Genomic DNA, 22684 nt, shown 5'->3' with positions numbered 1-22684 from the left:
TCTTTAGACCATCATTAGGGTTGTTTCCAGATTTTGGCTGTAGTGAACAATGCTGCTACGAAATGAGTGTGCAAGTTCTTGAATGATGTATGTTTTGTTTCTTTTGGGTTTGTACTAAGGAGTGAAATTGCTAGGTCCTGTGATAATTATGCAATAAGCTTTCTTCATTTTTTTTACAATTAGCTTTTTGTGGTTTTTTTTCTATCATCTTTCAAATGTTAATTTTGCTTGTAGCCCTTGCTTACTTTCATCCTTGCTTTGTTTGATTCCTGTTGTTTCCAGCTTTTAAGCTTCTCCAGAGTTCCATAGGATGAATTTGCTTGTTTCTCACTCACTCATTCATTGTCCACTCTTTAAAGACATAGATATGATTTAACTCTTAAATAATTACCCATCTGTAGTTAATTTCCTATGGCTGCTGTTACAGAGTACAAGTACATAGAATAAGATATTTGGTGACTTAAGACAGTGCTTTATAATCTTGTAGTTCTGTAGACTGGAAGTGTGGGGTTAAGGTGTCAGCAGAGCCCTGCTCTTTCTGCCATCCCTAGAAGAGAATCCTTTGTATCTAGTGTTTAACAGGAGACCTTGCTACTACCCCATGGCTGTGGTCACATGGCTGTCTTCTTGCATATTAAATACTATCTTTTGTGCTTCTGTGACCAAATTTCCCTTTCTTCTAAGAACATTAGCCTTATTTTATATAGATTACTTCTAGACCCTATTTCCAAAAATTATTTTCTGAGATACAGGGGTTATCAAAATGGATATCAAAATATCCATTTTTGTGATTGTTTTGTTTGTTTGTTTTGTTTTGGTATTGAGGATAAACCCAGGGTCTGATTCCTGCTAGGCAAGGGCTGTACCCCTGAGCTATACCCCAGACCCTCAAGTTATATTTTTAGTGGAACCAAATTTAATCCATCCTTCCCTTCTGTTAATTTTGTGTTGAGGATTATGGATATCTACTAACATGAAAGAGAGTTGTTTTTATTTCTTGTTCTTCCATTTGTTTTGTGGCGCTGTCCAATAGGAAAATGGGAGTAGAATGTTTTAATCTTTCATTTTCAAAACTAAGTTTCTGCATTACACTTCAGAAATCACAAGTTATTTGATTTAATGATGGATTAAGGAGTGTTGTATACTGACAACAGGTAGTAAGCACACTTTATATCTTTATGACATTCTGCATTTTATAAAGTGCTTGAACATACAGTTTCATTTGATCCTTACAACAATGTCATAAAGCAGACAGGGGACAGTATTATCAGTATTTAGCAAATAAGAAACAGAGGCCTAGAGGGATTATAATCAACTCAGTTAAGCCTTTAAAGACAGACACATACTACTGTCAAGTCTAGCAATCTTTTTCTGTATTTTTTCATTCTGTAATATCATCTGGTCCTTATGGATTTGAGTACCAATGTAAAAATAACAGTACAAATTTACCAATCAGGTCAAAGTGAGAGAAAATCCTTTTTACCTGTCTTATGCTGCATAACAGACTGTCCTAAAACTTAGTAATTTAAAAAAACAGAGGGCCTGAAAGTATAGCTCAGTGCTACAGCACTTACCTAGCATGTGTGAGTCCCTGGATTTGATCCCCAGCACCACAAATAAATAAGTAAAACAAATTTATTTGCTTGTGATTTTACAGTTTGGGAGGGCTTGATGCTATCTTCAGCTCATGTAGTATCAAGTGGGACTTTTTGGGTGGGGGGTACCAGGGATTGAACTCAGGTCCTTGCACTTTCGAGGCAGGTGGTAGAACCACTGAGCTAAATCCCCAGCCCTCAAGTGGGCCATTATGACTGATGATAGCATGTGCAAGATGGCTTAACTTAGATGTGTAGCACTTCAGCTGGGTGGTAGAACTGCTAAGGACTGCTGAGGCCCTCTTCTCCTTTCCCCACCTCTCCTCTTCACTCTCTCCTTTTTCTTCCTGTTTCTCCTCCTCTAGAGTCTTTTATCCTCCTGAGCTCTTTCTGTACATTCTGTCTCTATAGCAGGCCAATTACAATTTTGCATGGCAGGGGACTTAGAATTGTAAAAAACAAAATTTGCTTGGCCTTTAAGGCCTAGAGTTGGAACTAGCCATGTACAGACATTAAATTGTTGGCAACCCCTCCTTTACCACAAATGCTTGTTCAGCTATTGTGTTCTTTAGAAGGTATCGTGCTTTGTAATATGGACTCCTCCATAGCACCTAGTCTGAAAGATCGTAATACACAGATTGGTTTCTCTTTTATAAAATGGTAACTCTTAATTCAGAATTTCATGATATTGACTTTGTTATCTTCTTCACACAGGAAACCTGGACAAGCATGAAGAACTAGAGAAGCTTGTAGCAAGGTTCTTGGGAGTAGAAGCTGCTATGACTTACGGCATGGGATTTGCAACAAATTCCATGAACATTCCTGCTCTTGTTGGCAAAGTAAGATACTTTGTCATTTGTGAAAATTCCCTGATACATTATTTCTCCTCTTTCTTCCTCTTCCTCCCTTCTCCTTTTCCCTCACCCCCATGAAAGCATTCAGGCTGGTTGTGATGGTGCACACCTGTCATCCCACCACTCAGGAAACTGAGGCAGGAGCATCTCTGTGAGTTTAAGGCCAGCCTGGACTACAATGTGAGTTCAAAGCCAGCCTGAACTACATAGTGAGATCCTGTTTCAAAAAACCAAAAAAATAAAGCATTCAGAGTTTCAGGCGATCAGCTTGAAACCACACTGAGCAGGTTTTTGACACTGTTTGATTTGGCTTATAAATTCAGCTATTGATTAAGATTATGAATCATTCCAAGGCCTAAGTGTGAACCGCTAATTGACCCTTCAGCTGGTATATGGAAACAGACTTCCCTATGCTAGTGGTCACAGTTGAGGTCTCAGTGATAGATGAGGTTGTGATGTCTTTATAGGAAGGACAGGCTGCAGCTGAGGAATTGTGACTCTCTAAACCCATTCTCCAAAATCAAACAGCTAGATAACACAGGCGGCTCATTAGCTATGTCCTGCAAGATAGCAGAGGTGCCTTGGTAACTGTGACCTTCACAGTTATACATAGTTGCTCCCTGTTTTCCAAGCCTAGCACATTAAGTGCATTAGTTCTGCTATTCCCTACATCTGTCTTTCTGTCCTCTTGCTTGTTGTATAATCAAAGATACTGATTAATCCAGTTACTAATCTTGTCTCAGACAGGACAGAGCTAAGACCAGGTGGTCTTTAGCCAGGAAAGAGCTAAAGATCAATTCCCAGCCCCCCAAGTAATAAACTATATCATTCCTTATTCTTTATTCTTTATATATTTTTCTTTCATCCCTTGCTGTCCCTTCTTCAGGTGACCAGGCATCCCCTGGGGACTGGTTAGGCCATAAACCTGACAACCATTTGGGCTATCAACCCGACACAGAATGAGCCACAAGCTATTTTTAACTTTAGACTAAGTATAGTTTACCCAGAGATTTCTGTCACAGATTTTTGGACACGTATATCCCATGGAGCCTTGTTATTAGTTGGGGCTTTCTTGTTAGAACCCATGATCTCTCCCTCCTTGATTAAATGACTCTTGCTTTCTTCATTACATACATAGTATGTGAAGATGGTTTCTTGCTACCGACCGTAGGGCAACAAACACGGGATTTCACGAGGAGATACAGGTTCTCTGAAAGGTGGGAGCAGGTTCGGCGATGACAGTCAGACAAAAGCACTCAACACCGAGGTGAAGTTTGCAAATGCTGCTGCAAAATTTATTTTACAAAGAGCTTCTTTTATACAGATTTCTATTTCCTTATAGCAAGTCAGGGGCAGTGAGCTGATCTCTCTAGGCATCTATTTCCGCTTGCTGAGCTGGCGCCTGCCAAATACATCATTATAGAATACATTGTGAAAAGTTAGCAGGAGTTTAAGCTTTCTTTCCATCTTAGCTGATAATATGCCAGTGGCCATTTTTTCCCCAATGAATCATTGTTTCTCAGATGTTTGACAATATGTGGTAATTCTGATGAAGTATCAGTAACGTCTGTAACATTACATGCTATTTTCCTGAGAACTGTTTCCTTAAAAGAAATATTCCCCTCAAATGCACCTTCTGTGCAGTTATTATTTGACTGAGAAGGCTGTGTCCAAACAGTGACATTCTTATCCTCCATATCTTTGGGTACATCTAATCCTTCTCCTTCTTGAAAACCACTAGGCATTTTCAAAAAACACAAACACACAGAGATCAATAGAAAATAAATCAAAATTGTAACAGAACCCATTGTCCCCAAGCTGCAGGCGAAGAAACCAACGATTCCTTCTTTGGCTGACTTTTAATGCGGTGCATGCCAAGGACATCCAGGAGGCTTGAGGGGACGATACCTCAGATCCGGTTTCTGCCGGGTGGTCGGCATTGTCGCGCAGATTCCACTGGAGTGGTCGTGGCAGTTTCTGATAATAATTCCTAAAAGAGCCAGGTGTGGTGGTGCACACCTATAATCCTAGCATTTGGGAGGCTGAGACAGAAGGATCACCTTGAGTTTGAGGCCATAGTGAGACCCTGTCTCAAAAAAAAAATTCCTAAAAGATGAAAATTATGAAAATTTTTGTTTAAAAAATTATTGAATAGGTGGTTTTTCTTAAAAAATGCAGTTGCCCTGACGTAGTCAGATGTAAATATATATTAATCTAAAAGATTTCAGAGCAAGAAATACTTCTGAAGATAAACAAGAATATTGTGTAAGCATAAAGGAGGTATTTCATCAAGATGTATAGGCACCTAATAACAGTTTCATAGTAGAAACTGATAAAACTTTAAAAAGTAAGCAAATACAGAATCACTGTTAGTTATCAACACCCCTGTCACAAGTGATAGAACCTAACAGAAAATCATAGTAGTTATAGAACACTTAGAAAAACTGCCAACCAGTTTACTTGACAATTAGGAAACACTTCAGCCAAGAACAGCAAAATACTTAGCATATGGGGATCGAACTGAGGTCCTTGCACTTGCAAGGCAGGCAGCAGCACCACTGAGCTAAATCCCTGGCTCTAAACTAAGTAGCTTTTATCTTAGTGATAAAAACTATGCACAGTAAAAATTTCAAACAGGCAGAATATCCTTCATTAAATAAGTACAGATTGATAAATAGACCAACCAACCCACTAACCTGTATGTCTTCTTTCTTCCTTTATTCTCATGGGAGCATGTTATATACCTTTTGCACTTTTTTTGTTTTTGTTTTTTCATGTAATTGGATATTTTGAGTCCAGATTTGATAGTGAAAAACTTGTTTCTGAGTTCTTATGTTATAGGCTGAGGGAACCCATGAGAGATGGCAGAGTTAAGAACTGGGGAAGAAATTTTAAAAAATCAAGAACTTCAGCCTTTTTTGATGCCTTAGCAAAAATCCATGTTTCTATTTTAAAGTAAAGCTTGTTTGGAGATTTTAAGTACAAAGCTGAAGCGTACCACATTATCTGTAGTTTATGCACAGGATCCTTTCTGGACTTGGGTAGTTAGGGAGAGACAAAAAGTACCATTTCTACAGGATTACCCTGCAGCTTCAATTTCCCACAAATAAACAGTACATCATTACAAAACTCAAACACAGTTCTTTCTAAAGAAGCCAAAATCTTTTAAAGTCTGTTCTCTGTCAGATTTTAAGTATAAAATAAGAACCCATTGTTATATATCTGAATATTTAAATCAGTCACAAAACTGTGGATAGGATTTTGCATTTCCTTCCACCATGTCTTTGTAAAGAAATGAATTATGTATACTTTTCTAAAAACTGACCACTTTGCTGTTGTGCAAAATTCCTTTAATAATTATATTGTATAATTACATTGTGATTTGTGTAACTAACCCTTTCCCTTCTACTGTCTACCTTCCTGTGCTTGTGATTTTGTAGGGTTGCCTTATTCTAAGTGATGAGCTGAACCACGCATCACTGGTTCTAGGATCCAGATTGTCAGGAGCAACTATTCGAATCTTCAAACACAACAGTGAGTTTGTCACAAAATTCACCACTGGGCTTAGTAGTCATTTACGTTTTATATTAATAATTGAAAATACAAATGGAGCTGAAATAGAACATTTAAAATGTTCTGGTTCATTCTTTTTAAAGTTACTCTCTTCCTCATTGGAATAAACAGAGGTTGAAGGAAGTCTTTTATGTAAACTATACTCTCCTTTTATTTGACTTTCAAGTTTTCCATCCCATTTCCTTATTCAAATGCACTCACTACATGCCATACCGTGTATCTCACTATATCTCTAGGGGAATTGAAATGAGTAAATCAGGATTCCTCCCTAATTTCAAGGATCTCTGGTTAATGAAGAGATTTAGCAGATAAACCAGAATTTAAAATACAATAGAAAAACACTGAAATACAGAGATGTACAGATGCAGTTAGAGCAAAGAGGAAGGCATGAAACCAAAACCTTTGCTCCCTAATTGAAAAGTGTATTATTAAAATAATAAGTTATAATGAACACCAAAATTTTAGTAGTGAAAACACACATAGGGAGAAAAGATTAATAAACTGTATTTAATATCTTCTTTTGCCAAACTGTGTGGACAAACAGATCAAAGTCTAAAAGAATAGGGACCAAAATGTTAGGTCCATACATAGCTATGGAGGGAAGGACAAATAATGGTAGTTATGTTTTTCCTTCTTTGTCTTCTCTAAAATGTTTTGCTACCAGGTGTGGTGGTGCATGCTTGTAATCTTAGCACTGTGGAGGTTGAGGCAGGAGGCTCACTGAGTTTGAGGCCACCCTGGGCTACATAGTGAGTTGTAGGCCAGCCAAGACTAAAGATCCTATCTCAAAAACCACCACCAACAGGGGAATGGGGGAAAAAAATAAGAACCAAGATATATCATGTAAAGGTACAAGATCCCAGTGATGAATGTAACTGTATTGTATACCTAAAATGTACCAATACAAAAGAAAAAAAATATATCCTTCTTGAAAACACAGTAGTACTCCATTGTGTACATATATCATACTTTCTGTACCTGCTCATCTATGATAGCCATTGCTGCAATAAACTTGGCTTAAAAAAAAAAAAAAAAACCAACAAAAAAGTCTTAAGAATGGTATAAATGTTACAGTGTTTTGCTGTTTTGCTTTGTATAAATGACAGCTTGTTAAACGTTGTATATAATGTTTTTTTTTTTTTTTTAAATACTACCTTTCAAATGTAGATTGTCAGGGTTGGGGATTTAGCTCAGTGGCACCATGACTGCCTTGCAAGCACAAGGTCCTGACTTCAATCCCTGATACCCTCCCCAAGAAAAATGTAGATGGCCAATCCCAGGACCTGACTTCATCCTTTAATGCCAGTGTGCAGTCAGCATCTAGATGTGCTGTAAGTCCCTCCTTTGGACCTAAAGCTGCCTCTAAACATTTCTAATAGAAACAGCACAGTACTCACACTTACATACCTGGTTACTGCCTGCCAGTCTCAGAATGTCAGATTAAAAGAACAAAAAATTTTAATACTTCTTCAAATTACCCCTAAGCATTGTACAGACAATATGACAGTGACTGTTCTACTCACTGGCCGACATAGGCTGCCGGTATCAACTTAAATCTTTTCTGAATCTAATAGATAAATAATCTGTTCATTTTTATTTCTTTAATTGTTAGATCTAGAACAATTTATATATAGTTATTTATAAATAGATAGTTATTGTATTTATAAATAGGTCATTTTCAAACTGTTTCTCTTTTTTTAATACATTATAAGAACCTTTTATAGGGCCAGAGATTTAGCTCAGTAGTTCTGCTGCCTGCCTGGCCAAGCGCCTGGTACCCCTCTCCCAAAATGCTAAATAAGAACCTTTTATATTGTCTGTTTTGGTGTTGCGCTATTTTTTTTCAATTTTGTTTAACATAGTTGTGCATATTCATTTAAATGTTTTTATAGTTAGGAGCGAATCCTGGCACTTGGGAGTTTGAGGCAGGAGGATCACAAGTTTGAGCCCAGTTTGGGCTACTTAGCAACTTAGTGAGACCCTATTTCAAAAAATAAGAAAAGAGCTAGAGGTATATGTAGTTCAGTATGAAGGCTCTGGATTCATTTCTTGGTACCATATATGCAAATACGCAGACACACATAGTGTTTGGGTGATTAAGGCAGGAGAATCACACATTTGAAGCCAGCGTGGATGAATTAGTGAGATCCTGTCTCAAAATAAAATAAAAAGTGCTGAGGTTATCACTGAATGCAAGGCCCCCCAGGTTCAATCTCCTGGATCGCAAAAGTAAGAATGTTGGGCCAGAGATTTAGCTTAGTGGTTCTGCTGCCCACCTGGCAAGCACAAGGACCTGAGTTCGATCCCCAGTACCAAACACAAAATAAAATAAAATGTTTTTGTTGACGCACTTTTTATCTTATGACTTTTGGATTTGACTTAATACTTTCCTCATTCTAAGATCATAAGATTATTCTCTTCTACCTTTTTCTAAAATTTTTGTGGCATATTTTAAATTTACATGGAATTTGGAGGCATGCTGTGGGAGATAAATTGAATTTTTTCCTGAGTAGTTAATATGGTTGAGCATTCTGCTATAGATATTTCCTCTTGGCTAAAATTTGAATAAATATTTATTCTCCTTTCTAAATATAACCACAGGAAACTCAAATAACAAGTACAGCTTTTACTTGTCTCCTCCTGATTGTCACATATTACTGCCTACCACAGGAATGGTTAAGACATCTCTGGTTATGACAGTTTTTCTGCAGGGAACATTTGTCTCAGGAGTGTGCAGCTTTTGTTGCAAATAACAGAAGGTGCAAGCAGAGTTGCAACATTTGGCTATTTTACTTGTGTTTCTGTTTTGTGTATGTGAATGTTTGTTTATTTTGTGGGGGTCTTTTTCTTTACCCATTAATGGAGATTGAGTGCAGGGCCTTTCATATGCTAGGCAAATGCTCTTCTACTGAGCCACCCCTGCCTTTTTTTTTGTTTTGGTTGGCTGTTTGGTTTGAGACAGGATATTGCTAAATTGTGTAGCTGGCTTCAGATTACTGGCACCACACACGCCACCACTCCTGGTCTGTGTTACGTGTTTTTAGTTCCTTTTCCTTTGTATAAAAGTCTGTGTGTGTGTGTGTGTGTGTGTGTGTGTGTGTTTGAGACAGAGTCTCATTATGTAGTTTAGGCTGGCCTTGAACTCCAGAAATCCTCCTGCCTTAGCCTCCCAGGTAGTGGAATTATGGGTGTGTTCTACCATACCTGGGTCTAAAGTCCTTGTATGAAAAAAGCAAAATCATTTAATTTTATAACCCTTTCCTCTAGTGATAATAAAAAATACAAAGTCAGGTTTTATGATGAATTGTCTCTCATGCCTATTAAATATACTTTACACTCAGTGTTGCTTACAGATTTGAGGGAAATTTTCAAGGACTTCATTTCAGAATAAATGAAAGTATGGTGGTAGTACAGCGATCTTCAAGGAATTTGTCTTTAACAGGAAAATTAGGATAGGACCGACAGAGCTGTAAGAACTTGGTTATACATAGACAGCTGAAGAAGTTAAATGTGGAACAATCTCATCTGATTGCTAAATTCCCGAAACACATAGATTCATATGTGTTCCAGACTGCTGTATTTGTAACCCAGTACTGACTTATAAGGTTATTTGACAAGGCATTTATTGAGTATATCTCAAGTAAAAGGAAAAAGATCATGAATTTTAAAGTTTGTTCCCTCACTATTTGTTTTTTAGGAGGTATATGTATGATCACACTCTTACTAAGTCTCTTTATGCTTTTCTAAATGACTCACTAATTTTAGATATAGTTTGATTTTGAAAGGGAAGACAGCATGAAACCTTGGTCATTTCATCAACATATTAAATAACTGAAGCAAACAACCACCAGTCATTTAACCAGGTCCAACATACTCAGTTAAAGGTGGCAGTAATTGAGCCATAGGTCTTATTTTTTTCTGTTCAACACTGATTATGTTGATGTCCTCTGCTCTCTGAGACACACTGCCTGATTAAGAAATGTGGAATTTTGGAATAAAGTTAAGAAAGAGGAAGATACTTTGTGACTCGATTTTTGTGTGTGTGCTGTAGATATGCAAAGTTTAGAGAAACTGTTGAAAGATGCCATTGTCTATGGTCAGCCACGGACACGAAGGCCCTGGAAGAAAATTCTAATCCTTGTGGAAGGTATATATAGGTAATCCCGCTTTGCTGTCTTATCTCTGTGTCTTGGGCTGTTGAAGTCAAAGAATTCTTAAACTGAAGAGAATGCCAGTCTAGTCCCATCTGGAAATTACACAGTGTTTATGACTTTTTAAAATACCTAATAATAACAGATTCCTCACTAGGACAGGACAAAAACCTTTTTGCCTGTATACTACATAGTCTCCATATTCCCATATTTGGATCTTTTATTTTTCTCCTATTTGTAGAGTGATCTTTACATGTAGGACAAGAATATAGATTCTAATATGCCAAAGTAAATTATTATATACCACTTAATTTTCAGAAACATTTTTCTTTGGTTAATGTCTGCAGTCCTTTTTACTTATTTTTTTACTTCCTTGTTTATTCTTTTGTGTAATTTTAATTGCATGTGCAGTACAATATAAAGTATAATGTTGCCTGTAACTGCAGGCTTTAGAAGAATCTGCTGTGACCTTAACTCTTGTAAATGAGGATCAATTGTCTTCTGGCACTTGTCTTTAAAGATCTAATCTCCTTTTCCCTAGACTGCCTAGCCATGGCTTCATCTGACTGTCACTTTAAAACCATAGTTGTTTAAACTCAACACATGAATAATGAAGTGGAAAGGTTTAAATTTGAGAGTTTAAAAAGTCTCAGTACAGGCATTTTTTAAAATCTTGTTTTGTCAGTATGGAGGGGTCTATCGTTCGCCTTCCTGAAGTGATTGCCCTCAAGAAGAAATACAAGGCTTACCTGTATCTTGACGAGGCTCACAGCATCGGGGCCCTCGGCCCTACAGGTCGAGGTGTGGTGGAGTACTTTGGCCTGGATCCTGAGGATGTAGACGTTATGATGGGAACGTTCACAAAGAGCTTCAGTGCTGCTGGAGGGTACATTGGAGGCAAGAAGGTAAATGGGCCTTGAGAATGGGTAACTAAAGATGAAGATAGTGGCTACTGGATTTGGTAACTGTTTAGCAGTTGGGGACTTGACCTAAGGTGTGGAGATCCTGAATTTGTGGCTTAGGGTCCTATTGCTAGTAGACTTCTGAATTTAGGTGCCCAGAGAGCATCTCTTATGATGTCTCCTCACTGAGCTGAAGGCAAGTTCTGTTCATTGTTTTCTTGTTTGAGCTTTCTAAGCAACATATTGATCTTAGATGCAGAATACCCTCTTTTGTGAAAGAACACACAGTGGTGTTTCCTGTTTGCTACAGTCTTCTGTTGGGTTTGGGCTGTGCTCACAGTTTTAAAAGGAATAAAGTTGTCATGGGAGCCAGTGGGAATACACATTTGCCTTGCCCTATTATAGGTACACACAGAAACAGGAAGAAGGTAGACTGTGATAGATCTAGAGTACAACAAAGCATTATAGTTCTCAATTATGAAATAATATACTGTACTCTAAGGCAACTATGAACATGGAAATGATGAACCATGGAAACAGGCCAGGATTTGAATATTTCTCTCCTTGCTTTGTGAGACCCTGGGGACAGCATTGACCCCTTCTGTTTCCTTGACAGTAAAATACAGGTACTTATGCCTAGCTTGTAATATTGTAGTAAAGGTTTAAAAAACAATGCGTGTCAAAGCCGGGTGTGGTGGTGCACACCTGTAATCCCAGCCCTCGGGAGGCTAAGGCAGGAAGATTGCTGTGAGTTCGAGACCAGCCTGGGCTACATAGTGAGTTCCAGGTCAGTCTCGACTACATAGTGAGACCCTGTCTCAAAAAGCCCCCCACCAAATAATAATATTTCTACCCTACAACACAGCTGCACTTTGGAAATGTTAAGTGGAAGAAGTCAGTCACAAAAGGCGACACCTTGTATTTATTTTTACTTATTATTTTTTATGTTATATCCAGAATAGGCAAAGAAACAAAGTAGGTAAGTAGTTGCCAGGGACTGATGAGATGGGGGAAATGAAAATCAACTGCTCATAGGTATGAGATTGCCCTTAAGGATGATGAAAATGTTCTAATATTAGATAGCAGTTTCATTGTACAGCTCTGAATATGCTAAAAGCCACTGAATTGTATACTTTAAAAAGGTAGATGCAACAGTATGTGGTTCTCCATTAAGCTGTTATTTTTAGAATTTCACTGCACCATTAGAAGAAGTAGTAGTATATGTCAGGTATTTATATGGGACACATAGTAGGTGTTCTTAAATGTTCTAAATGCCTCTGTAAAGCACAACATTGGGGATTACCAGACATTCTTAGACAGCGGATATAGCTCAGTGGTAGAGCACTTCCCTAAATATACGTAAGGTCCTGGGTTCAAACTCCATCACCAGAATGGGGAGAGGGTTTAAATGGTAGCAGAGTTTCATTAAAGGTAGGAAAAGAAACAGGCTCTGCAGAAGGAGTTTGGGCTAAGTAAAAGTAGGAAAAGAACATCCTACAGCCTGCGGGCAGCCCTTCCATGCAGGAGAAAACACAGTGGCCTAGTTTTTTTTGTTTTTTGTTTTTGTTTGTTTGTTTGTTTTTTTTAATTATCAAATTTTCCCTTTCTGTTAGTGGGACTAGTTCACTTTGAAAAATTAGCTGCTTTTTGGTGTGATTTAAGTACAGTATTCATTTCAGTACAGTATATTTGGGTTTTGGGGTTTTCGGGCATAATTTTTTGCATTTTAGAAGTAGATTAGCTGGGGATTTAACTCTGCTGCCTGCTTTGCAAGCGCAAGGTCCTAAATTCTATCCCAGAACCCCAAAAATAGGAAGTAGTAGATTGTTTTATATTTTCTGTGATACTATACTCAGGAATAAATCATTGGTTTTTTTTTTTAAAAGCGATCGAAACACTTTCTTTAATTCAGCTGTGTGTATTTACTTGTAACATTAAGAGATACATTCTTCAAATTGAGAAAGATACTTTAACATTAGTTTAAAAAAAAAAAAAAAAACAAAGCCTAAGGACTTTGCCATGTTTCTGACCCAGTTGTTGCTGTCAGTTTGGTTGACCTTTCATCTTGGATTACTCCAGGCAGCTGAAAGGAGGAAAGCGCAAACCTGGCCAGTGAATTCAAGGGTTGCCTCTAACTGTCTCCCTTTATGGACCCCCCAGGAGCTGATAGACTATCTGCGCACACACTCCCACAGTGCAGTATATGCCACGTCCCTGTCGCCGCCTGTGGTGGAGCAGATCATCACCTCTATGAAGTGCATCATGGGGCAGGATGGCACCAGCTTTGGTAAGACTTGTGTCTTTGAACTATTTCCTAGGCTCAGTGAATACTTAGCAGCCAAGTGTGTGCTTTTTATTGATTAGAAGATCATTTTATAGCCATGTCTAGTGCCTGTTTATTTGGGTTGGCACCCAAGTTTCTTGTGTGCATTTTATTTAAAGATTTGAGGGGCTAGGGATTTAGTTCAGTGGCACTGTGCCTATTTGCAAGCGTAAGGTCCTGAGTTCAACACCTGATACACAAAATAAAAGGTTATAAAGATTTGAGAAAAGTTGAAAGATACTTTTTTTTCCCTAAAATAAGTAGTCAGGTTTCCTAAGGGGCAAAGATGGCATACTGGGAGGCCTGTTCCCATGGACACTTCATTGTGTTAGATGCATGTCCTGAGAATTATATGGATTTTTTTTCCTATGCAATTTTTAAAATTTATAGATGCTGAGGCTTTCACTCTTAAATGCCTTCTTATTTATTTGTTTGTTTGTTTGCTTGCCTTTTGTTTGGGGTACTGGAGATTGAACTCAGGTCCTTACACTTGTGAGACAGGCAGCAGAACCACTGAGCTAAATTCCCTGCCCTTAACTTACAAGGTATATTCCCTCCAGAGTCCTTCTTGAATTGTTTTTGTTTTTTTCCTTCTGGTACTGGGGATTGAACCCATGAACTCTCTACCACCAAGCTACATTGTCAGCCCTTTATTATTATTTTTTAAGTTAACCAGCCAAAACTCAAACTTGTGATCCTTCTGTCTCAGTGCTGCAAATTAAGTGCTGCAATTACATGGATGTGCCACCATACCCAGCTTGAATTGTGTAATTTTATGTGAAGATATAATTCACTATGTAGTGATGTTTCATTAATAGTGTGTTTAAGACCTCCTATTTCTAAAAATAAGTATCCTTGACATTTTTGTGAAGAGTTTCTAGTTTAGTATACAAGGGGTATTGAAGGTCATCCTGAATTTTTGTTTTGTTTTTGGTGGGATTTGTAGCTCAAACTAGATGCCCTGGTTTAAACATATGAAAATGAACTGTAAAGTATGATGTTTTCTTTCTGATATTTGACTTTTACTTTGCATCACCAGAGGGCAGTGTTGACTGTAGATCAGAAATAATGAAAGGGGAGCAATTGAGGCTGTGTGTGTTTGCTATTTTTAACTTTAAAAGTATTTCCATTGCCAGTATGAAACATTAATTTTACTTATTTTTAATGCCTTTTAAAATTCAGCATGGCTCTTATAAAAGATTTCACATTATTAGCCTTGATCTTTCTGCTTTATAATTGTATAATACTTTACAATAAGATTGATTTGGGGACCAGGGATTTAGCTCAGTGGTGCCGCGCCTGCCTTGCAAGTGCAAGGTCCTGAGTTCAATCCCTGGTACCAAAAAAGACATTGATTTGTTTTGCATTGCAAAACAGGAATAACCTAGAAAGCAAAAATAAAATGGGTTTATCTGATTTTAATTTAAGACTTTTCTTAAATCATAGTTTATCTTAATATTTTTTCCAATCTATCATAGATCCTTGATAGCTTTAGGAAAAGATTTTTGGAAACAGCAAAATAATCACCTTTAGTTTCACAGATTTGTTCTTCAGGAGGAAAATATTTCATTAATGTTTCACACATAGCATTAGAGCCTTATGAATAGCTCCCCATTGACAATAACCACGTGTTTCCTCTTTCTGGTTTGGTATTATTGGAAAAGTACACTTTTACCTGTGTACATACAGAAAGACATGGAGAGGGAGGAAGTAGAGAGGAGAGAAAAGACAAAAGTGTGTGTGTGTGTGTGTGTGTGTGTGTGTGTGTGTGTGTGTGTACATGCGCTCGTGCACGAGATTAGCATTTATGGAGTTACTTCATTCACTGGGTACATTCACATTACCGAAACAATGAATAGATTTAGGTGCTAAGCAAGGGCTAACCCCTGTCAGAGTTAATGTTGGATAACTTCTTTGGCCTGTCCTAGCACATGGATCTTTATGATACATTACCTTGAATAAATGCCCCATCTGTAGTAACTAATCATATCTGGTATGAAATTAAACATGGTAAATACATAAAGATTTGAATTGGTACTGCTTTGCCAGTTTTTGCCTCTCTGGCCATCCCCAAAGTGTAGTGTAGTACAATAGCCATACTGTGCTCCCAGGCTGTGGGTCAGGAATTCAGTCAGGACATGGCAGGGATGGCTTCGCTTTGCTTCAGTGTCTGGGGCTGGGTGGTTGGGAAGACTCTGATGGTTAGGAGCTCGAATCATCTGGCAGCTTCCTCACTTATGTGTCTCTTGGGCTGGAGTGACTTGAAAGCCAGGCTCACGGGGCTGTTGACCAGATCACCTTCATGTGTCTTCTCCATGTGATATGGTGACTGGATACTCAGAAAGGATACTTTAGAGAAAACACATTCCAAAAGAACCTTTATTACAGTGGGGGCGAAACTGTGGCACACATTACTGTGTTTTTCTTTTCAGACAAAAGATGTTAGTGTATGAATTGTTTTTTTCTAAACCAAAACCTCACTACTCAAGTTTAATTGCCGTGTTCATACTTTGTGATGAATAAGTGGGTTTTAGGTTGCAGTTTGGCATTGTCTCTAGAAGGTTCACCATTAGTGCTGTATGACCTTTTTTAAAAGTTTTAATCTCAGAGTTTTTTATTTTAAATTTTAAGTTTATTAGAACGTATATAGTCTATAATGTTTACATAACTTATGGGAAGTTAGTACATGTACATAACACATCTTTCTATTTTGTTTTTTAAGACAATGTCTCACTTAATATAATTCAGGATGGCCTTGAACTCACTGTGTAGCCCAGGCTGGCCTTGGACTTGTGGCGATCCTCCTGCCTGAGCCTCCCAGATGCTGGGATTATAGGCATTTACCATTGTACCTGGTGACCCATCTAAATTCCTTTTGCAAGGCAGGCCACCGAACCACTGAGCTAAATCCCCAGCCCCTAAATTCCTTTTCTCATCCCCTTTCCGTACCCCACTACCTGTCTTTCTTTGATCCCTTTCCTTTGTTTAAATTTTTTTGTACATTTGCAGTACATGTTGTTTGTATTCCCTATGTGGAGTTGGTACATGTACATAATATATCCCATTTCCTTTTTTTATCTTATCTCTCCAACTTTTGATCCCCTTTCCCTTTGAGAATGATCTGTCTCCCTATTTCCTATTATATGTCTTTATTTTACTCTTTATTTTTACACTGGATTTCTCATATAAGAGAAACAATGTGATATTTAAGGTTTTGTGGCCATTAAGAAATCAAATAACAGGCCCAGGGTTTAGCTCAGTGGCACCATGCCTGCCTTGCAAGCCCAAGGTTGTGAGTTCAGTCTCCAGTATCAAAAAAAAAAAAATCAAATAATAACAAAAGGTCTACTACCTAGAATGTATAAAGAACTCAAAAAAAAAAAAAATCAGAAGACCCAATTGAAAAATGGGCATCTGAAATGAACAGACATTTCTCAGGCAAAGATGTAAAAGCAGATAAATATGAAAAAATGTTCCACATCACTGGTCATTCGAAAAATGCAGATGAAAACAACACAGATTCTACCTCACCCCAGAAAGAATGGCTGCTATCAAGAAATCAACCAATAACAAATGCTGGCCAGGTTGTGGGGAGAAAGGAAACCTTCTCCATTGTTGGTGAGATTGCAGACTTAGAGGTCCCATTTGACCCAGTTATTCCTTTGTTGGGTATCTTCCCAGAAGAATCGCCAGGGACTTAGCTCAGTGGTGCTGGTGCTGCCTCGCAAGCACAAGGACACAAGTTAGATTCCTGATACCAGAATAAAAAAGAATTAAAAGAACCATACCAGAGCGATATGATATATGTGCGCCCATGTTTATAGTGGCACAGTGTGTAATAGCTAAATCTTGGAAACAGCCCAATTGTCCCTCAACTGGAGACTGAATAAAGAAAATGTGATTTTTTAAAAAAATTAAATGGTAGGGCTGGGAATTTAGCTCAGCGGTTTGGTGGCCTGCCTTGTAAGCGCAAGGACCCAAGTTCAATCCCGGTACCAAAACAAAACAAAAAACAAACAAACAAAATTTAAATGGAGTACTACTCAGCCATAAAGAACAAGAAACTAGAGACATTTATGGCTAAATGGATGCACATTGAGGTGATACTCTTAAGAGAAATAAATAGGACACGTGTAAAAACTGAATAGTTTTCTCTGATGTGAAAAACTAAAAGTGTAAATAAGGATCAAAATGTACAGTTGATAATGTGAAATAGGAAGAAAAGGTCTAAAGGAGTGGGGGAAAGGAAAGAAGGGAAAAGAAAAAATGAGAAAAGGAAAAAATTGAAACAAAATCTTTCTAAATAGTAAAGGGTAGAGGGGGTGAAGAGGGGGCAGGGGAATGGGGAAAAAATAAGAACCAAGATCACGTAAAGGTATAAGATCCCAATGATGAATGTAACTGTGTCGTATACCTAAAATGTACCAGTAAACTTAATGGGGAAAAAATGAAGTTGAAAATAAGGCTTAAATACAAAATAGCACATGATTGGTTATTAAGTTTCATCTTCTCTGTGGGCTGATGTGCTGTTCTGTAGTGAGAGTGTAGAGCCTTCAGAAGCTGCTGCGGGCAAGGGAAGAGAAGACCTTCTCTTATCCCTCCTCTTCCCACATTTCCCTTCCAGTGCCTTTTTGCCAAGGAAGAGGGGGACACAGGACTTGACTGACAAGTGCATGTGGAGAGCATCTTAATGTCAGCACATGGCCACTGTGCTGCCAGTGGGCTTATACCTTGGGGCTGGTGAACAGAATAATGAGGCTTGGGAAATGCTAACAGTTCTTTAGACATTTGAAATTCTAGCTTGTACTACTTCACACAACACTAGTCCATGTCCAGTAATGAAAATTTAACTATAAGATCTGTTTATGAATCAAAGCAGACTATGACCAAATCAAGTAAAATTTTGTTTTCATCTTCCACAGCTGTACTTCAATGTATTTTCTTCCCAAAGATGTAATATGCATACCGCCCAGGTTAATGTCTGACATCTCGTATCCTTTCAATAAATATATTTATCAAGTTAATGAATGTACAATCCAGAAATATCAGAAAGCACCTGGGTTCATAAAGTACTTTATTATAATATTGCAGTATAGGTGTGTGTTAAGGCAGAATGGCTACATCATGAACAAAATTAAATAGATAGGTGCATTTTATTTTCTGATATTGGAGATTGAAACCAGGACTTTCATGGTAAGCTAAATTCTCAGCCTTTTTTTATTTTGAGCTAAATTGCCCAGGCTGGGCTCTAATTTGCAGTCTTCCCTGCCTCAGCCTCCCAGAGTACTAGGATTATGGGCAACTGGTAGATACATTTTAATAAATCAGTTTTGAAATGAGGAAATACTTTCTGTTTAGGAAGCATGGCTTTTTGTACTTCTTAATTTTGAAAGGAACCTTTGCCCTTTCAGGTGGTTGTTGGTATAGAAGAAAAAAGAAACACCTTGAGCAGATTGAAGTTTAATTAAAACTAGGTTTGACCCATTTGAATTAACTCCAGTAATAAACTTCTTAATGAGGTGTTAAATGATCACCTCAAGAATCCCTGGGAGCTGTCAGGAGCTAATTTAGAAGACCTGAGGCACAAGAAGCATCTCCAGATTGCCAGGGTAAGAAGCAAAGCTGTTGGGAAAACGGCCTCTTGGAGGGAGGGCCCTAGAGAGCATTTCATGCAACTTTTAACCTTCTGTGAGCACCATAACTTCTGAGCCCAGGAATATTTGTATTCTCCTTTCTCATTATTCTGCTTTAAAGTTACTTGTTTACCTCACCATTAGAAATGTATCCAAATGAAAACAGTTTCTGATGTGAACCTTTTATTCTTACTCATTATGGTTAAGCAGTATTTCTGAACCTGAGAGTCAGATCAGACTCCCTCCTGTTCTATAGTTAACTGCAGAGAATACTGGTCCCAGAACACTGCTGAAGTGTTTGCTTCAGCATTTCTCTGAAAACCATCAAGCATCTCCTCTGTTCTCTGAAGTGGATGCTGTGAAAGGTGTCTTAGTCATTTTTCTCATCGCTGGGGCAAAATACCCGACACTCACAATTTAAAGGAGGAGCGGTTTACTTTGGCTCACATTTTTACCCCATAGTCAGTTGGCTCCAAGCCAGGAAGGGATGGTGGAAGAGCCTGGCACAGGAAAGCTGCTCATGTCATGGGGATTAGGAAACAGACAAGAAAGCAAAAAGCTGAGAGAGAGATGTGGTGTCCCTGCAGATCACCCAACCAGTGACCTGCCTTTCCTGACCAGGCCCCACCTTTTCACAGCAAATCACCTATAGTGCCCCCATGATCCAGTCCTCTTCCAAAAGCCCCACCTATGGGCACACGAGGCCCTTGTGGGACATCTAGATGTAAACCATAACAAAAGGGGTGCAGAGTAGAACAGTACTGGATCATTGCCTTGAAAAAATTATGTCTGCTGATAGGAGCAAGATTGCTACAAAAGGCCAGTTGTGGTGGTGCAGGCCTATATTACTTTGTTCTTTTCTCAATTTTCATTCTTCCTTGTCCTTGATAGCCTATTCCCTCACCTACCCCTAGATATCTTAAACATCCTTAAGGTCAGCTGTTTGAAGCAAACTGTGATGTTGTACTCCTTATTAAACTTTTCTAAGTGAAATTTTTCTGTGGATACTATTTCAGTAGTAAATTAACAGCTATCAAAAAAATTCTTCTAAGTTAACTTCTTCATTATCTGTGGTGGCACAAAGGGTCTTTCAACCAATGGCTTTTGCCTTTTGAAATCAGCAAGCAATAAGACCACTTTACAGGTGGGGAGAAATTTGAGCTTGTGTGGGACAAGTTTTTTCAATATCTCATATCCAAGTAAGACGTGGCTTTCCTAACTTATTTGTTTCTACTTCTAACGTTGCATTAGTGATTTTTAGTGTTTTATTACAACAGATTATTTTGTAATTATTTCTAATTTTCTGGTTTCTAGTCTGCTAACTTTCCAAAGAACAGCTAAATTTCCTGACACATGACAGTCCTTTTGGGCATTTGTGTACCTGTACCTCTCCATGGATCAGTAACCCCTTTCACCTCCCTGTCTGCTCAGAAATCTGTTCTGAGAACATAAAAGTTTTTGCACCATGGTCTTGCTGTTTCTTCATGTACCCCCGTCTCTTCCAAACCCAAATGGTAATAAAAGTTTCTTGAAATAAGAAACTCCTTTTATGTTGAGTAAGTTTGAAGCTGGCTATTAAGATGCCCACAGGCAGCAGGGTGGAAGCTAACCTTTGAACAAATGTGGACTTGGTCATTAAGTAGAATACTGCTCTTAGTACAAAACATAAATAAGGAGTTTCAGTACGTTCCCCTGGGACAGGAAAGGAGCCCTGAACTAGATGTTCCTCATTTTGGTGATGTGGTCAAATGATAAGAGGAAACTGAACTCTTAATTAAAGTACTGAGTCGGACTTTTTGTTTCTAAGAATTGAAGTAGGTAAATTACCTTAGTTTTAATTGATAATGAAATTTATTTTAAACATTTTCTCCTGGTCTTTGGTATGTTCAGTTACTATTGATGTGAGACACACCTTTACTTAGCTGCTTCTTCTATTCACTTCTGACTTGTGAACTTTATGGCCCCATCCCTGGCATCTGTTGAAGAACTTTGTAAACCTTGTTTGCCTATGATTGGCATAGCTTCTCCCTGAATTGTTTCTGGGGGCTTTGTCTGACAGTGATCCCTGCTGTTTTTAACTTTAAAGCAGTTTATTGCTACACAAATATTGCATAAAAACAAGTAATAAGATTGGTGAACTCTGCTCTCAAGAATTAGATTTTTTTTTTTTTAGTTCTGGGGAATTGAACCTGAGCTAAATCCTCAACCCATACTTCATTTCTTCTTTTCTTTCTTTCCTTCCTTCCTTCCTTCCTTTCTTTCCTTTCTTTCCTTTTCAGTGACAATCTTGCTAAATTGCCCAGGTTGGGCTTGAACTTGTATCCTGCTTCAGCCTTATAGAGTGCCAGGGTTATGCGCATGTGCCACCACACCCACCTCCAGTTGCTCACCCCTTTTATGTAAAACCACCTTTTATTTATTTTTTTATTAGTATGTGTTTGTAGTACATAATGTTTCCATTCCTTATGGGAGATACATGTACATAATACATCTTTTTTATCCCCTCTCTTTCCTCTCGTGATCCCCTTCCCCTTTGAAAAAGATCTGTCTCCCTACTTCCTATTATCTGTCTTTTATTTTGCACTTTATACTTTGAGTTCCTCACATAAGAGAAGTCATGAGATATTTAAGCTTGCGTATCTCATTTATTTTACTTAATGTTATGGTCTCAACATGCATCCATTTTCCTACAAATGACTGAAGTTTATCCTTCTTTATGGCAGAGTAGTACTCAACTGTGTATAAATACCACATTTTCTTTATCCATTCATCTATTAATAGATATATAGGCTGCTTCCAAGATTTGAACATTATGAATTGTGTTGCTATAAGCCCGAGTATGCACATATCACTGTAATGTGATGTCTGTTAACTCTTCTGTGAAGATACCTAGAAGGGGGAAGTGGCTGAATCAAATAGAAATGTCTAGTTTCAGTGTTTTGAGAAATCTCCACACTGAAAGGGCAGTCCAGTCACCCTTTCACAGTTTGCCAGATATGAGAGTATTCTGAAGGGAATTGATTTTTTTTAAACATTTGTTCCCATAGTTTTTCTAGTTATCCAAATATCTGATTCATATCCCCCTTCCATCTACTTTCACAGTGGAACAGGGTATTAAAATAACCCATGGGCTGGGGACTTAGCTCAGTGACACCATCTGTACCTACCTCACAAGCTCAAGGTCCTAAGTTCCATCCCTGGTATTGGGAAAAAGAAAAGAAAAAATAACTTATTACCACCCCTCTTTTTTTTTTTTCCTTGCAGTGCTAGAGATTGCTTAGACTACATCTCCTCAGTATTTCTTAAATATAAAAGTTTTTTGTTTTTTGTTTGGTTTTTTGTTGTTGTTGTTTTGTACCAGGGATCAAACTTGGGTCCTTGCACTTTCAAGGCAGGTGGCAGAACCACTGAGCTAAATCCCTGGCCCTAGTAAAACAGTCTTTATTCAGGAAGGGCCATGCAATGGTATGGCCTTTGTAGTAGGGGAGTGAGATTGGGCTTGACTGACTACAGTAAGGCCAAGTGAGGAATTATAACCAAGGTCAGTGGATGGAAAATTACTGAGAAGAAACATCAGGGTAAAGAGGCTGCTTGCCTTTAGAATTCTTGCTGAAACAGATCAAGGTGACAGATGAGACCAAAGGTGATCCAGA

General features: G+C 38.2%; 1 protein-coding gene across 1 annotated transcript in view; it reads left to right on the top strand.

Moving 5' to 3' along the window:
* Sptlc2 (serine palmitoyltransferase long chain base subunit 2) overlaps nt 1-22684 on the top strand; it is a 72422-nt gene that overhangs the window by 19217 nt on the left and 30521 nt on the right. The window contains exons 4-8 of the mRNA XM_033766701.1: nt 2310-2434; nt 5890-5983; nt 10074-10179; nt 10859-11078; nt 13236-13362. Of these exons, the coding sequence (XP_033622592.1) occupies nt 2310-2434; nt 5890-5983; nt 10074-10179; nt 10859-11078; nt 13236-13362 (672 nt within the window). The remainder of the gene's footprint in view (nt 1-2309; nt 2435-5889; nt 5984-10073; nt 10180-10858; nt 11079-13235; nt 13363-22684) is intronic.

This window comes from Fukomys damarensis, unplaced genomic scaffold (genome assembly GCF_012274545.1).
Source record: "Fukomys damarensis isolate Sample0158 unplaced genomic scaffold, DMR_v1.0_HiC HiC_scaffold_21, whole genome shotgun sequence".
In the NCBI taxonomy this organism is placed as follows: Eukaryota; Metazoa; Chordata; class Mammalia; order Rodentia; family Bathyergidae; genus Fukomys; species Fukomys damarensis.
This window is presented reverse-complemented; position numbering and strand designations above follow the sequence as displayed.